Here is a 17,509-nt window from a genome sequence, read left to right on the forward strand (position 1 = left end):
GAAACAAACAAACCAAAGAGAAAAAAAAAACAATAAATCAACTAGTAGTACAACCAGTAGCATGTAGTTACTAAGCTGGACGCTGTGCAAAAGCTTGAGTCTGGTCGCTATCACATCTATATACATGATGGAAATCAGTATTTAGACCATGACTTCCCCAGAGAATGCAGGGCTGCACAACACAAGATTAGTGGGATATTCATAAGACTTAAATAAAATCTATGATCCATTAAACTTGGGAAGTCTGGGTTAAGCAAAAAATCAAGTGGATTTCTTTACTGAGCTCTGTCCTAGTCAAATATGCTAATATGCGCTGTGGCTCTCCAACCACAAATCATGGCATGGCAGATTTCCCAAATGTATTTGACCAAGGGAGACCTGTTTGTTTGTGGGGCAACCCTCAGAGGCTGCTGTCCTCAGTGCACCTGGGGAAGTGCTGCCTAACTGAACTTAGCCTGTCATACAGCTGCCTCAGGGGGAGGACCCGCAATGCCCCACATTGCTGAGTATGCACTGCCTTCCTGAGTACTGCTCTGCCCTACTGAGCATGCACTGTCCTACTGAGCATGCACTCACTGCCTTCCTGAGTACTATACTGCTTTACTGAGTACTGCACTGCATTCCTGAGTATGCACTATCTTACTGAGTGCTGTACTGTCCTACTGAGTAACTACTGCCTTCCTGAGTACTTCTCTGCCTTCCTGAGTATGCATTGCATTCCTGAGCACTGCACTCTACTGAATGAAGGTTTCCACACCCATGTCCTGCCTGGTCCTGAGTGAAACAGGTTAGGGAGGAAAATAAGAGAGGCCCAGAAGTTTAAACTTGTCATCTGATCCCTTCCTGCCCTTCTCCCTTTTTGCTGTCATTGTGGACAAATTTCAGAATGTCCTCCTGGTGAAACACCAAGGACCCTTCCAGCAGAAACAGGTATTGCCACAATAGGAAAACCATAAGACTGCACCTCACTGACAGGTTGTTACTTTAAAGAAATTCCTTTTGGAATTTTTCATATGCATTCTTCTGAGATTACAGTGAATCACAGGAGAAGGTGAAAAGCTGTTAATTCCAGATCCTGGGGTTAATTAGCTCCTTTATATCATGTGCCTGTAAGAAAGTATAACAGGTACAGTGAGAGAGACTTACATTTAGTTTCCTCTTAACAGGTTCTTAAATCAGGAGATACTTTAATTGCAGCAGCAAGCAAGATGGTACAGGAAAAGAGACATTTTTCTAGCAGAATTCAACCCCAACTTCTGTCTAATGGGAACTGAGACGAGAAGATTTTCAAGTTCGGTGCAGGACTCTCCGATGAACGACTTGGGAAAGGTACCTCTGGCTGGCATTCGGAAGGAAATCCAGCAGATCATCCCCCTCCAAATTCAGGCCCTGTGTCTGTAGTTGATTCAGGCACCTGGGTCATGCAGGGGAGGTGAGAGAGGCCTCGGGTGCTGACGTGGCTGCTCGTGGCTGCTCGCCCTCCTCCTCCCATGCTGTCCTGCCTCAGGCCTGTGCTTCCCGGACACCAGCTGTCACACAGGAAGCCGCAGCCTCTCTTTCTCCCACCTCCTTTGCTGGCTGGAGCTGCAGGATCATGGCCTGCAGAGTTTCCTTCACCATCTGGAGCTCCCTCTTGAGACTCTGTGCACACGTTGTTAAGGAACCCACGCGAAGGTGACGGGCAGCCCTGTGCAGCCTCAGAGAGATCTGATAAGAGCACGTGTGCCTGCAGGAAGCAGATGGGCACTGACATCTAATTGCAGTTTCAAGTTCTTCCAAATTGTAGGAATTAAATATTAATACAAATTTTACACTTCTTGTAAGAGCGATCGCCATCTCCATGAGGCCTGAGGTTATTAACTATCTCAAGTAAGATTTCAGAAAGGAAAAGGAAGAGTCAGCTTGTTGACTGAGACACTGAGACAGATGGCCCACTGGGAGGCTCCGGGCTTAGGGTCAGTGTGAGGGGTTCCTGCTAAGCCCCAGGCGGGGGTGGGGGCGGGGCACAACTGCTACAGCCAAGTGCTTGGACAGCACGAAGGGCAGAAGGCTGGAAATTCGAGCTTTCTCAAGAAATCCATTATTTGGGGCCACTGTAGGTCCTGACTTGTGAGTTAAAGTCCCTGTTGGCCACAAGCCAGCCTTGTCACCTTGTGCAAATCACTTTGAACCTTGGTTTTCTCGTGAAACAAGGATTTCTAAACCCCTGTAGGTTTGAATCTGCAGTCTTGTGTTATTATATCCCCCAGGGACTTGTAAAATAGCCACTCAGGGTACACAAGATTTGACAGAGCTTGCCTTTTCTGGGTTGGTTGGTTGGTTGGTTTTTCTTTAAACTGTTGGGTTCTTACTTTACTAATCTATAAAATCGTTTCTCACATAGAGAAAACCATCACTGAGAACTTAGCAAATAATTATAGGGGATAAATAAGGTTGTCATTCTCTTAAGAAATCAGCCCTTTTCTGGGACTATATTTAACGAATCATGCTTTTTTTCTATCCACGGTCAGGTCCCTGTTTCCTTTCGTACCTAAAGTCAGAGCAACTCAAAGATAAACAGGACCAGAGACAGATTGAATTATTTTAGTTTCATAAGCAAATTAATTTCACTTCAGCCAAGAGGAATGAAGGGGAAATATGGGAATATGTCACTTAAACATCACTTAAATACTGTTAAATTATCACATGAGGTCAACCACTTAAATATTCCTAGAACAGAAATGGAAAAAACATAAAGAAAGCTTTGGGAGAAGTAGCTTGCAGATATTTTACCACTCACAGACCATCAACTCTACAATGTTGTTTTATTTAAGTACAATGTCAATGCAATGTCAAGAGAAAAAGATACCCCCAGGTTATGACTGTAGAAAGCTTTCTTTTTCTTTTTTAAATAAAGAACTCCAGTGGATTCTGGGAATTATGCAAATGAACTTCTCCTAAGTAAAAATGCTGAACCACCCTGAAAAGCTTTTGGCAGCTTTTCATCTTAAAGCTTCACCAGACTTCATCATTTGTGTAATTTACATTCATCTACTAGGATGGTTCACTCCTTGCACTTGAACCTGAGGGGAATGAGGGTAGAGATGAGCGGGTGCAAGGAAAGAAAGAATACCATATTTACCTTTTTTTTTTTTTTCTTTTAAAAAAGGTTTCACTGTCTTCCATTTCTCTGGACACTAATCCTTAGTGAAAACATGTATGACTTTACGAGTAAAAGCGTATATAGTCCCAGACTAAATACCAAGCTGCAATTTAACCACAAAGTTATGTCACATTTCCAAAGAGTAAGCACAGAGTTTAAGTAGTTTATGAATCCTGACAAACTCCTGAGATTTAATTACCTTTGATATGCAGCCTGGGACTACATGCCCCTATTTGTAATAATTATTGCTAAAAGATGACACAGGTTTTTAGAAAGAGAATTGAACCAAAGTGAGATGCTTCTTAAAGAACTTGCACAATTTCTGGCCCTCAGAGAACACTAGAACACTAGAGCCTTTTAAAAAGAGACTGATAGAGAAGCCATAAAGGAAAAAAGACTAAGTTACATAATTAAAATAATGCATCGGCACTTCATCCGACAATCTGCAGTGACACACAGAGGAGTTGGAAGGCAGGGATTGGAGCAAATGATCACCAGCGTCAAAAAGCTGGCAAATCACTTAAATGCTTTGTCTCGCTTGGAAAAATGCATATTCTCAGGAGTCCTCATCTACTTGCTAGAAGAGACACTGCCCCATTCATGAATTGTTTAATAAAACCAATTAGATCTTCAAAAACATAAAAGAAAAATAGCAAATAAAAGTAAATAAAATACATACTCTCATACTTTCTTCACAAGACCAGAGTTAAAAGAAATACTTTTTTTTCTTGTAAGCATTTAGGGCCTTTTGTGAGGCACTAGAGATTTAAGGCTTATCGACTAATGCAGCGGATGTAGCTAACACTCTGGGCTCTGTTGGATCAGGACTAGACATCAGAAATCCTGGAAACCTCATTTAGTGAGTCTATGGCGTAATGATCATAAAAATGATTAAAATCATGTTTTCATTACAACAAGTGTTGGCCACGATGTGCAGAAAGAGGAATCCTTGTGTACTATTGGTAGGAATGCAAATTGGCGCAGCCACTGTGGAAATCATATGGAGGGTCCTCAAAAAACTAAAAATAGAATTACCATATGATCCAGTAATTCTACTGGGCATTTACCCAAAGAATATAAAAATACTAATTCAAAAAGATACATGCACCCCTATGTTTATTGCAGCATTGTTTACAAGAGACAAATTATGGAAGCAAATGGACCAAATGTCCATTGATAGATGAATAGACAAAGAAAAGTGATATATATAATGGAATACTGCTCAGTCATAAAAAAGAATGAAATTTTGCCATTTTGTAACTACATGGATGGACCTAGAATATAACACTAAGTGAAATAAGTCAGTTAAAGAAAGACATACACCATATGATTTCATTCATATGTGGAATTAAAAACAAACAAACAAACACTCTTTTTTTAAAGACTCTTAACTGTAGAGAACAACTGGATGGTCACCAGAGGGGCAGTGGGTGGAGGGATGGGTGAAATAGGTGATGAGGATTTAGGAGGGCTCTTGTCATAATGAACACCAGGTGAATATGGAAGTGTTGGATCATACTATACACCTGAAAATAACATAACACTGGATGTTAACTATACTGGAATTTTTTTAAACTGAAAAAAATCATGTTTTTATTTACAAAATACCTCTCTCTAACCAACCTGACTATGCGATGCCTTACAAATGTATGTTCTAAAACATGGACTAAAATAGCAGAGAATCCAGGATAAAATGTGGAGTGGAGATGGGGAAGACCAAGTTACAGGATAATTTGTATGGAATGGAGAACCTATACACATAAGTGATTTCTGCAAGAAAAGTGCATTAGAAGGACACAGTGGTAAACTTCTAGGTATTGACCCTGGGAAGACAATGTAGGCTTTTATTTTTTTTTCATACTTCTATAATATTAAAATCGGCATGCATACTTTTATATTTAAATCAATATTTCTATAAAAGAAATCACTTGAAACATTTCACCATTCAGCAGTTGGGGAAATAAAAAAACAGAAAGAGATCCTTGTTCTTTCCTTCACTCATTCAAATACTCAAACGTTTCCTGAGCTCCTACTGTGTGCTAAGAAAGGTTCTGGGGGGTAAAAATAAAGAAAGAAAAAGAACAAGAAAGGTTCTTGATGTAGGAAGCACAGGATTGAACTGAACAAAGTCACCGCCATCGTGGAGTGTAGTGTCAGTGAGTTCAAGGGAAAGTAAACCCACATGGGCATGTATGTAGCCTCCAAGATGGAGGCCATGGAGGGTATGGAGCAGGAGAGTGACTGATCACTCGGCTACTTTCATCACTAGTAGGTTAAAGGGGGCAAAGGCAGAAGCAGGGAGATAAGAGGCGGTGGTTGCAACACTCCAGAGAAGAAAAGATCATGTATTGAACTGGGCTAGTGGCTGTGGAGATGAGAGGTGACCAGATTCTGCATGTGTTCTGAAGGCAGAGCCAAGGGCAGATAGTGATGGGCCAGATGTGGAAGGTGAAAGAAGGAAAAGGCATTGAGAATGACTCCCAGATTTTTTATCTAAGTGATGAACTTGTAATTTATCAAGGAGAAGACGGAGTATGAGTTGGAGTTTTTTGAGGGTGGGGAGGGATTTTTGGAAAAGCCTATTTGTCAGCCAAGAAATGTACTTAGATATGTACACAGATAAGTACTTAGAGGTTATATTGAATAATATATTTAAAAAAATATTCTCATACTTTCTTAATGTATTCCATTTGATACTGCTAACTAAGATCTTAAGGCTACTAAGTAGTACAGTAGGTCTAGAATCAGTGTTTCTGATTGCTAGTCCAATAAATTCAAAGTGGAAGCCCATTGACATATTTGACCTTGGTTTTTGTCAAAGTGCTGAGCAAATGAAGTAAAATTCCAATATTGGATTTTATTATTTTTTTATTTTTTTATTTTATTTTTTTTAATATTGGATTTTAGATAGATATGATAGAGGTGCTCACTATATCTAAGTGTAAGAGTAAGTCTCAAAGAGCTGAAAGATTCTTATGATGCCTGTGCCATTGAGACCTCTAGGGCTAAATATAAAATTCCCCTGTAACAGATATGCCACTACAAATCTGTGACATCTAAGAATATGAGCAGATTAATTACAATAATGGCATAAGGATTGACATGCCAACATCTTTAAAAATACCTTTGGAGCCCAAGACCATTCTTTACCACCGTGGCGTAGACTATACACATATCAAGCAAATGTATAACTTCTTGCTAATAAACTTATGCAAGCTGCGTTTGCAATTAGTAAAGGGGTAAGATAGTAAGACAACTTTCACAGATGTCATCCAGGAATACAGAGGTAAGACAACATTGTCACTTAGGGCAGCCACTTGCAAAGAACCTCAAATTCTTTCAAGAAGGTCTTTTGTTTACACATAAAAACATTTTTTTGTGTGTTTGACTGTCAGTTGGGTTTCCAAGCAATCATGTTCGTAGCTCAGCCAAAAGTAGATCAGCTCAGCTGGTCTGGTTTGGTTCAAAAACAAACAACAGTATTTCTCAGAAACAGTTTCTCATTTGCTAAAAGTGTTTCTTCATACCAACAGTGATGGCTCTGTAGCCACTGTGGCTTGCAGTGCGAGGAAATTTACCTTCAGGAAAAAGCCGAAGGTGAGGAACGCAGCTGCTGAAGAGCAAGGAGGAAAGCCTCATCCACACACGTGACCTGCTTGGTTGCATCTGATGCTTTTACAGGGGCCGCTCCTTGTGGTGCCCACCTAGTGCCAAGTTTGCATTGTGCCAAGCTAGCAGCAGGGCAGCCTGGGGCACACACCACCTCCTAGGCTTCCTCTCCCCACCCCATTCCCTTTGGCAGAAGCCAATGGAAGAAATCCAGGCCCCCGTATCCGCATCAGCCCAGCACACACAATGCTCTCAATGACAACCTCTTACAGTCTGTTTTTTCCTCTGTAAGATTCACAAGTAGAGTTCTGTGATCCTTGTGGCCCCTTTTCCAGCTCTTTAGCTCTAGAGGGAAAACATTTCCAAGAAGGCACAGCAATCTCCTCAGACTGCTGTTACCTTTGTCTGTTCAAGCTACGCATTTGAAAGTTGAACCAGGCAAGGGATCTGAGGGGAATGTGATGTTTTTGCATGCGCCTGGATGTATTTAGAGTATTTGCATGCCATCAAGCACCACCAAAACTAATCGATTGGGCACCATGCATTCCAAATAAGCAGAGAGAACAGAATTCCATGAAGGTCTCCTGGACATGGATGCAAATAGAACCACAAATAGAAGCAGTCTGTCCTCATCTCATCTGTGATTCAGAAGCAGGCAGGACTGCCCAGGGGGCAGGGGGTGGGGGGCTTTGAAATATGCTAAAAGTGTCTTAATCTTAGGTGTACTTTCCCCAGACCCCCACTTTGAAAGTGTGTTGTAGAAGTTGAAGGGGGAAAAATTAGAAGAAACCTGCTTAAAAATCCACCTCACCTGGATGGTTTTCGGTTAAAGAGTTTTGGACATGGAGGAACCATCCAAAATGGTTTTCAAAACATGACTGCTAATTAGCACCCAAAATGACTGTGAAATCTTACTAGAGACTCAGACTAATGCTCCTGGAAATCCTGGCTTGACTGGCAGGGAAGTCACACCTCCTGTCCTCTCTTCAGACAGCAGGCATGAGTCACCTCTCTGACGTGGGCTCTTCCAATTAGTGGTGCAGACTTCTTTCAGACACTTGCTACCACAGTAGCTGACGGGTTTGTGTTGTTCTTTGGTCAGGCTACACGTAATTTAGTGAGTCTGTCAGGATGACGAAGAGACATGGGCTATTTTCTCTCCCTTCTTGGATCTGTCAATCCAGTGTCTTCTTCTTAAAAGCAGGACACTTTCAGCAGGCTGCCCGAGCCTCAGCATCAAGTCAGGATGCCTGGAGGATCTGTTTGGAAACTCATCTCCACCGTCGATGAGTGGCCCACCCCCCACTGATGCCTTGCTAGCAACACTGTCTCACACGCATGGTTTATGCAAAAGCCTAGTGTCTTCCACACAGAATATGAGCATCTGTAGCATCCAAGGCTTGAATCTTCTGGACATGGACATTCATTGCAGACTCACATTAATCACGTTCATGCTACATCATATATGCACAGCAGGCTCTGGCAGAGTATTTAATGGAATCAAACAAAAATATGATACTCACTGTGTAATTCTTTTGTGTTGTTGATGGCAAGCTGTTTCTTTCAACTGTACTCAGCTTTGTGTCTTTGATCAAGAGTGGAAATACAAACCAGTCAGTTTGGCTGGAGGATTCAGCAGCCTCTTTGAATCTCTAGATAAGTTGAAACTTATTTGAAACAAGGGCTTTGGTTTGTACAGGGAGGGAGCCTCCACAGAGCCATGTCAATATGTCTTTCTATCTTAGGGTGCCATGTTCCACTCAACTCCAAGTGCTGTTTTGTTTGAGTTCAAAGATTTGCTTCTGTGTCTTTCCCCTCAATCAGTGACACAGAACAAAGCCTGGGATTCAGAGATAAGTTTGGGTTGAAATCCATATTGCAGTATGGATTTTCTTTGAGGGGAAGAGGATGTCTTCAGGACCCACGCAGTATTTTCCAGCCCTGGTTTGACATGCCCCTAGTATGTCTCCACTTATCTCAGCAAGGATCAGCAAAATTCTCAAGAACATAACTTTGGTAAGATACTTTTATTATAGCTTAAAAATTTTATAGTAATTTTATGGTTCACAGAATGGGCCTGTCCACTTATTTGCAGGCACAGCTACCTCCCAATGGGACCAACGAGGACCACAGAGCTTGCCACTCATTAGCAATGACGCTGGACCAGTTACCTAATTTTGGTTTTCTCAACTATCAAGTTGTAAGAAGAATCCCTATCTATTTATTGCTGTTTTATTAGACATAAATGACTTTTTATATAGGCCACTGTGTGGCTACAAACTGACTTATTCACACATCTATTACGAAATAATTGAATAAACCTGTCTTAAAACCTCTGACATATAAATGGGATGTGGCTGGAGCTTTTGACACAGATACTGAAATTGTTGAGGCAAACGGACTTTGGGGAATGTAATTTTCTACCTAAAACCTAGCACCTACCATGTACAACCATGTTAAAGATTTTTCCTGAATATAGCCCCATGGAGCCTCATGAAAACCTTAGAGGCATATGTTACAGATGAGGAAGCTGAATCATGAAAAACCTTTAGCAATTGTCTGTCTCCTGCTGCTCCTGAGTTGTGGGTAGACTGTGGGGCCACTAAACAGGGTTTATTTACACAGAGCTCTACCTCCTCTCAGCCTCCTCCCTGGCCACTCACCCCCATTAAGGAGAAAACCTAACTCTCTAGAACCAAATTTGACTATAAAATTCAGAAAATTTAGGTCTAGAGACCAGCACAGACCCTGCCTACAGCCCTCAGAATTGCTCTCTGACTCCACTATAAGCTAGAGGTATGTCCCACTGGGGAAAGCCCCCTCCTGCTGGGCTGGGGGCTTGGAACCCCTCTAGAGGCACTAGCTCTCTGTATCACATCACTCCAGGCCCCCAGGCACATAGACAGTTACTTGTTCATTTGCTGGAGCCCATGTTCCCTTATAAATACTCAAATCTAGGTAATCTGTGAACACAGAATAAACAAAAATGCAAAACAAGAACTCTTCCACTGTTTCTTTGGCCAACTTTCTAAGAATAGTTTAAATACCAGTTTTGTAAGAGGTAGGAAATTCTGAAGAACAAAATGTCTGCTTTTAAAAATCTACCTTGAGCAATGTGAAAGGAATCACCAATTATGTTGAAGAAATATCCTGCTAAGTTTAATAACCAAGGTCTAAGATTTAAGGTTATGATGAGGAAGGAAACGGCATTGAATCCATCATTAAACTGTGGGTCTGATACCTGTGATTAAGATTAGTCGCAAAGCTACTTACACACACACAGACATACACACACAGTCACTCAAGATACAATATAAAAAGAAACAGAATTCTGAAAAGTAAGACAGCAATGAGAAGCAAAGACAAGAATAGCTACATTTCCCACAAACTCATCTAGCAAGGGTCATACTACTGACTGGAAAGGATGAATGAATGGAGAAGTGTTCTGATTGAATAATTGAAAAAAAATATAGGATGGGGCTGCATACCCTTTCATCTATCTGCACACCCATCCATTTGCCCTTGAAAGAACTAACTAGAACTAAGCACATTCACAAATCCACACAGGAGGCGGTGCTTCATATGGATGTAAACTGAAGCTAGTATGTTCTCAAGCCACCTTGCTCAGTGGCAGCTAGTATTGAAGAAGGCATCTGCAGATGTGACACCAAGTATATGGAGTCTCATGCAAGAAGAAATTGAAAAGGAATGACCTGAAGTCCTGTTAATTATAATACTCTGCTGCTCATTCCAGGGCAGAATTGTATGGTAAAGAAATATAGAGAAGCCCCTGGGAAACTGAGCCAGGGAGACCCACAACCACCTGTGCCCCACAAACCCAGCTTCATGCCTCCTGAAAATTGCATTTTGCTTTGGCCTTCTATGCATGTCTGAACTTCACGGTTAATTTTTAGTGGTCAGGCTTAATAATCAAAAATGCTGAATTACTTACCAACAAAAGCGAGAGAGAAAACACTGCATCCAGGATAATCTCAGAGATCTAAGTAAGGTGTGCTGTGCTATAAATAACAGCAGCATCTATTTGTTTCCATCTGCCAGGGCATCGAAAAAATTGAGTATTTTTTTAAGACTTGCTCTTACAAAACAACTAGCAGGTGCTTAATAGGTAAGACGAAAAGGATATGAATGAGATCTTCATCATGGCTGTGGATTGCTGTGTGAAGCTGATCTTCTAAGTACAGTAACTTCTTGTCTATGGCTTCACATTTTTCTCCAAGTTCTGCAGAAAGGATGCAAGATTCCTGGCCAGAGAAAAAGAAAAAGATCATTTGTAAACTATAGACTTTTTCAGGTCTATGAGACATCTGAACTTTCCCCAGCAGTACCCAGAGGGAAGATTTCCCAACAGAGCCCTCCGGGCTTCTGCACACCAGGAGAATCATGCCAGAACCTTTGTCTTCCTTGGAGGTCATTCTCGAGAAGACATGAACTGATTTCAGGTTATTACTAAATAACGAGCTCCACAGATGACCTCCCTTATCTGGTCATCTCAAAGTGCTATTTCCAGGATGTCAACTCCTAACATTGAATTATCAAAGGGGAAGCCTGAGTCTCCCAGCTGCATCTGTGGACAGATGTAATAGGAATTCGAAACAAGAGTCAAGCTGTGGCAAATCACAGGAGCAACCTGGTTGAGCTGTAGGAACACAGCTACTCCTTGAGGGGCACAGTAATCCAATGGGGCACTGGACATGGTTTACACACTAGTCACAGGGCCTAAAAGTTAGAAAATTAGGAAGTTTAAGTGCCATGAGGTATGTATTCTATATACAGCTGCTGCTGCCACCACCACAGGTATTAATCTGTTCTCCCTATCACCAGAGAAGAAACCCTCAGAAGACCAGGGCTGCTGAATGGCAGGCCCCAAAAGAGCAAGATGGATGGTGGCCTGCTCCCTGTGGTCCAGAGCCCCTGACATATGGCAGGCATGGGATATCCACTGATTCCATGAATGAATATCTGAGTCTTAGAGCTCCTTCCTTCTCAGATGCTTCCCTTTCAAACTTAGATCCCACCCATGAACCCAAAAAGTGTCTTCTATATCTCACTTTACAGCACAAAACCACCACAGGGCAGAGTCCAAACTGCCCCTTCACAACCGGCCATGGGGCCCACTCCAGTTGTATCCCCTTTGACATGCAACCTAATTTTGGCCAACTGGATGGCCCCTTTGCCTCTGGTCACACTATTCTTCCAGCCATTCTGATATGCGTTAGGTCCTCAAAAGTGTTTGTAAAACCTCTGTTATCCATTCATCCCACACCCGCAAGCACAATAACTGGCATATAGAAGCTCACGGACTTTTAAAAGAAAAGAATAACCAAGGTCCAAAAACTGAGGAAAGGAAATAGAGAATCTTAGAACAAAGGAAAAGGAAAAACGCAGCATTATGCTTAGTGAGATAAGCCAGACAGAGAAAAATAAATATTGCATGATATCACTTCTACGTGGAATCTTAAAAAGCCGAATTTGTAGAAACAGAGCATAGAATGGTGGTTACCAGGGGCTGGGCGGCGGGGGTGGGGTGGAATGGGGATAGGTGTGGCGAGATGTTTTAAAAGGACAAACTTGCACCTAGAAGATGGGTAAGTCCTGGATATCTAATGCACAGCACAGTGATTATGGTCAACAATACTATAATATAAACCTCAAAAATCCTAGTAGACTAGATGTTAAATGTTCTAACCACAACAAAGCAAGGATAATTATGACATGATAGAGGTGTTAGCTAATGCTAGGGTGGTAATCACTATGATATATACATGTCCCAAGTCAACGTATTGTATAACTTTTTTTTTTTTGAGAGAGAGAGAGACAGAACACACACTTGCACAGGAGCAGGGGTTGGGGGGACACTAAGGGAGGGGATGAGAGAGAATCTTAAGGCTCCACTCCCAGAGTGGAGCCCAATATGGGACTCAATCTCACTCCCCTGAGATCATGACCTGAGCCAAGATCAGGTCAAGAGTCCAACAGCTAACTGACTGAGCCACCCAGGCGCCCCAACTTCGTTGCTGTTCTATGTCAATTATATTTCAGTAAAAAACCATAATACATAAATAAATAAATAGGCAGCAAAAAGCAAGCTCATTAAAATTTAACAAAAAATAAAAAATAAAAACAAATAAAGTTTAACCTAATGTAAAAGTGATTATTTTCCCAACCCTGAGTGAAAGTCTTAGAAGGTACACTAAAAAGAATTTTGCCTAAGGGAAGAATTAAGATACATATTTAGATTAAACTGTAGGGTTACTATAAAAGTTGCACTTAATACCCAACAACAACAATGAAATGCCCAAGTATAGTGATATTCACTGTTAAAAAGGCCTTAGAGATAATGAGCTATGCAATATTATAATTGGAGGCCATGAATAATCATTAAATCCAGATATGTAATTTAACATTCATTATATTACCTCCAGAATGCTTTTGAGTTTATATTCCAATTGGTCAACTATATTAGAATAGAACGGGGCTAAGGGGAACTATAAATAACTACCGCAAATATTGGAAAAGCCTTTTATACTGCAAGTAAATGTATATACAGAAGAAAAAAATTTAGTGACAGCATCAAACAATTTCAAGGACAAATGGACACAAACAAGAAGGCACGTGAAGCATGCATGAGGGTCTGCCCGTAATTGACCATGGCAGTGATGATGAGAAGACAGCAAATGTATACAAATCACATATACATCCATATATTACTGATCCTAAAAGTAATCATGTTATCATTCAATGATGCAAAATTACAGGGCGGACAAATCACACGGAAGCGGAGACAGTGGGCAATGAGCAACCCCACAGTCATGCCTGAAATACATGAGACACTAGGAAAAAGATCATCCGAAGGAAAATGACCGGTGGCAGTGAGACCACGACTCCTGCACCAAGGAGAAAAGCACAGTGTTTGGCGGAAAATACATACAGCTGAAAATACACTTGAAGAGAGGAAAAACACAGGCTCAGAACACAGAATTAAGGAATTGAAAGCACTTAAGATAGAGAGGCAAATGACTTAATCCTCACCTTCAAGCTAAAACAAATACAAATCAAAGCTGAATTGGAGAAAGAGAACTCCAAATCTAGAAAGCAGCAGCTGGGCCCTGGCTTCCTTGGAGTAGCCAAGCTGCTGTAAAGCAGAAGCACAAGTCCTCTCTCCAGACTGAGCAGCCTACGGGGCATTCACCTGGTTTTCTACATTAGCTCAGGAAGGTTTTCCTGACCAACTTTCTCCATGGCTTGTACTGAAAGTGGCCTTGGGGAGCACGCCCCTTCACCCCGTGGAGTAGTTGCAAATGAGCGTGGGATCCGGGAGCCGCACCCCCACCACGTGTCTCTCCAGTGTTCCAGTTCCAGGCCGAAAGATGTGGAGCCTTGGGGCCACCAACGCGTCCTGCTGAGACCTCCCCGCAGTGTGCTGCCTGCCCTGGCGAGAGCAGCTGGAGCGCCCCTCCGAGACCGCAGGAGCCTGCATTCCTGTGGACAGTTCCAGAGCTCACTAACACCCCTATGGGCCACCACCTGCTGTTGCGGAAGAGTCCCTAGCATAGCTGGCAGGCTGGAGGCTTAGGGGACAAGATTCTATTAATGTGTCCCAGAATTCTCTGGCAGCCCTCCCGCACTGATGATGGGGGGCAAGGGTCACCAGTGGGGGCACCGAGAGGTGGCAATAATCCAAGGTTATTCATGGCTTTGCCACGAGGTCAGGGGTTCTTTCCACAAGTAAGAGGCCTCCCACATATCCCCACAATTAGATCAGGGGTAATGATGGAGCTGCCTCTAGGAAATACAAGAATGACCAGCAAGGAAAGGCTGGCTCATGTTTCTTCCCTACAAGGAGGCCCACGGCACCCCCTGGAAAATTGGCCAAGGTCTCTCCCTTGTCTTCCAGGACTCCCGGTTTGCCTTCTTGCCCTACTGCTCATTGCTTTATACTTCCTCGACCTCTGAGTTTCAGTCCATTTCTTGCTATGCCTATTGCTTTTGCTCCACCCCCAATATTTGGTCCTCCGTTGCCTTCTTATTTTGCCAATTTTCCTTCCTAGGAATGCCGGCTCCTGCACCCTCAAACAGAGAGAACTGATGACAATAAATGGAGGGGAAAAGAGGGTTGGGGAAAAGGTGAAAATTACTCATTTATGTTTTTATATTTGAAACCCCCTACCCTCTTAAACTTTGTTTAGCACTAATGTGCCTTACATGATTGAAGATTCAATAAAAATTCTAAAGTTTGAAAAAAAAACGCTGAATTAAATTCACTTAAAATATGACTTTACATACACCGCCCCCAAACATATAAGCCCGGCCTGTTTGCCTTTTAACATTATGTACAGATTGATAGTGATTGTGTGAATTTGGGAAAGCGATTTCAGACATGTAGCAAAAACTTTAAATTATTTAAATTTAAATTATTCATAGCCTGTGATCCAGTAATTCCATTTCCTGGAATCTATCACAAAGAAATAAATTATTTTTATTAAACCTTTTAACTAAGTATGGAGAATGTTATATATGTTAAATAAAAACATATTTAATAATGCAAAAGTAATTGCATTAAAAGCATGGGAAAGAAGGAACAAAATGTCCAGCATTAAAAGGGGTAGTTAAAATAAAAGGGATAGTATATTTAATTAATTTTTAGTCATTAAAATCATTTTTAAGACAGGAATATTTAATGATCAGGCAATACACAATGGATAAAGTACTAAAATACTAACAATTATTATTTTGAGGGGTGGTGTTATAGAAGAGTTTTATGTTCTTCTCCATACTTAGTTGTATTTTCCACATCTTTAAAATATAAGAAAGAAAAAGGTTACCAAGAATACTGATTCAAACCATAATGGAAAAGTATGGAAGAAATACACCTGAATATTAAAAAAAAAAAAACAATTTTGCAGATTAAAAAGACATAAAGTGGCAAAAAGAAACAAACTCAAAGAGCTTCAGATTCCATGACTATGAAGAAAAGATCTGTCTGGCAATCTGACACGAGGCTGTTGCCCTAATTACAGAATCTCTATAAGCTCCTGCACAAACCATTGCTTGGTGGCCCAACAGACTCTGCTCCTGAACTCCTCGTCCTGCCTGTGACCTGGGTGGGTGTTATTTGAGGAGTTGACAGCTTTACCATACATAGTGCTCTCACTTAGAACCTTGGGAAGAGAACTAATTTAAGATCTGACCTGAGCAGTGACTGCCGACGAAGGGCAGATTTACATATTTCTACCAACCTGGTGAAAAATTTTGCTCTGTCCAAAGGACTCCTTCCTGTCCCTAGAGGCCACAGTGGGACCAGAGTCATGGCTATAAGGTGAACACTGTTGCAGAAGTACTTAAACTAGGGACCAGGCAAAACTTCCTTGTATTTTCCATGCTATGCTCAGGTATGGCCAAGTGTATGTGTAGCCACAGGAGTACAGCCTTCCAGGACCTTGCTGCTCTGCTGTCAAGGGTCAGCTTATGACTCCTCCACCTTGAGCCTGGCTGGGCAGTTGACAATCCTTCAATGGACAAAGCATGCCAAAGGTGACATGCTTGACTTCCAAAGCCAGCTCATACTAGATGATATGTCTTCTCAGATCACTTGCCCTGGAATCTGGCCTCTATGTTGTGAGAACACCCAGAGCCCATGGACAAGCCATGTGTGAGTGTCTAGTTGAGAGCCCCAGCTAAGGCCCCTACTGACAGCCAGACATGGACAGGACTCAGCCTTCAGATGATTCCAAGCTCCATGGTGGAGTTCCAGCTTACAGTGTGGGGCAGATGGTTCTCTGCCAATTCCCCATCCAAATTCCTGACCCATAGATCCATGCATATAGTAAATGGTTGTTCTAAATCATTAAGTTGGGATGATTTGTCACACAGTCACAGTAGCCACACAGCAGACTATGCAGGTTATACCCTACACAGGATTCTGAGTAGATAGATAAGACTGTTGCAGAATGTGAGCAGGAAGTACAGTCTCACTGGTTCTTAGCTAAAGAGTCATCCTGAAGACTGACTAGATCCTGAAGCTCAATGACATGCTAATGCCCAGGCTTGTCTCAGATGGGAAGGTCTGAGCCATGCTGGGAACTGTGGCTCTGAGATGAGATGTGCGAGAAGGAGATTTTGATGAGCTGCCACGGCCACCCTCCCTGGTCCCCAGATCTCTGGTTTCTGGTCAAATGTGCAGGCAGGCCTATGAAACAGTGCGGATATTCTGAGCAGTATATTTACTTGCAATAAGACTAACATGGCCCCACTTCCTTCTACCTTTGGGAGAAATGACTCTTCAGTAGACACTCAGCACAGCAAGTGCTTCCACCACCAGAGGTCCCAATAACAGACCAGTGGTTATTTGTTTGATATCTCACACTCTCCTGGAGTCTATGGGATAAAGGGCAATACTGCTGCACTATTTATATGGTTGTGCCCTCCTGTGAAAATGAGTGTGCATACACTACAGTCATGGGATGGTAGAGTCTCTGCAGGGAGCATCAAGCGTGATTTCTCTCTTGCTTTGAGACCTCCTTTCTTGAGTGTATTCTTTTTAAGCCAATGGATTTTAGGCTTTACTAGCAGAGATGCCCTGGCAGGAAAGCAGGGGGCTTGACTGTCAACTATACCTCAACTTCTGATTTTATCCATTTCATTTGCTTAAGCCTTGATGGAAAGTTAAAAACAAGTAAACGGAACCAGAGCTATTAAAGGGTTTTGTTTGCTTGTTTATCTTAAAAGAAAGGAAACTTC

At 41.9% G+C, this 17,509-nt stretch overlaps 1 protein-coding gene and 1 pseudogene across 2 annotated transcripts in view; one reads left to right on the plus strand and one right to left on the minus strand.

The window, feature by feature from the left end:
* Positions 1-1,167: 1,167 nt before the first annotated feature.
* DISC1 (DISC1 scaffold protein) overlaps positions 1,168-17,509 on the minus strand; it is a 347,001-nt gene continuing 330,659 nt past the window's right edge. Inside the window, exons 12-13 of one of the 2 annotated variants that reach the window (XM_038533906.1) lie at positions 10,896-11,013; positions 1,168-1,643 (exon numbers count right to left, since the gene is read on the minus strand). In XM_038533906.1, coding sequence (XP_038389834.1) covers positions 1,504-1,643; positions 10,896-11,013 — 258 coding nt within the window. In that variant the 3' untranslated portion in view covers positions 1,168-1,503. The remainder of the gene's footprint in view (positions 1,644-10,895; positions 11,014-17,509) is intronic. The other variant, XR_005357793.1, reaches the window with a different exon arrangement.
* LOC100683480 lies at positions 14,010-14,858 on the plus strand (annotated as a pseudogene).

This window comes from Canis lupus, chromosome 4 (genome assembly GCF_011100685.1).
Source record: "Canis lupus familiaris isolate Mischka breed German Shepherd chromosome 4, alternate assembly UU_Cfam_GSD_1.0, whole genome shotgun sequence".
Taxonomy (NCBI): Eukaryota; Metazoa; Chordata; class Mammalia; order Carnivora; family Canidae; genus Canis; species Canis lupus.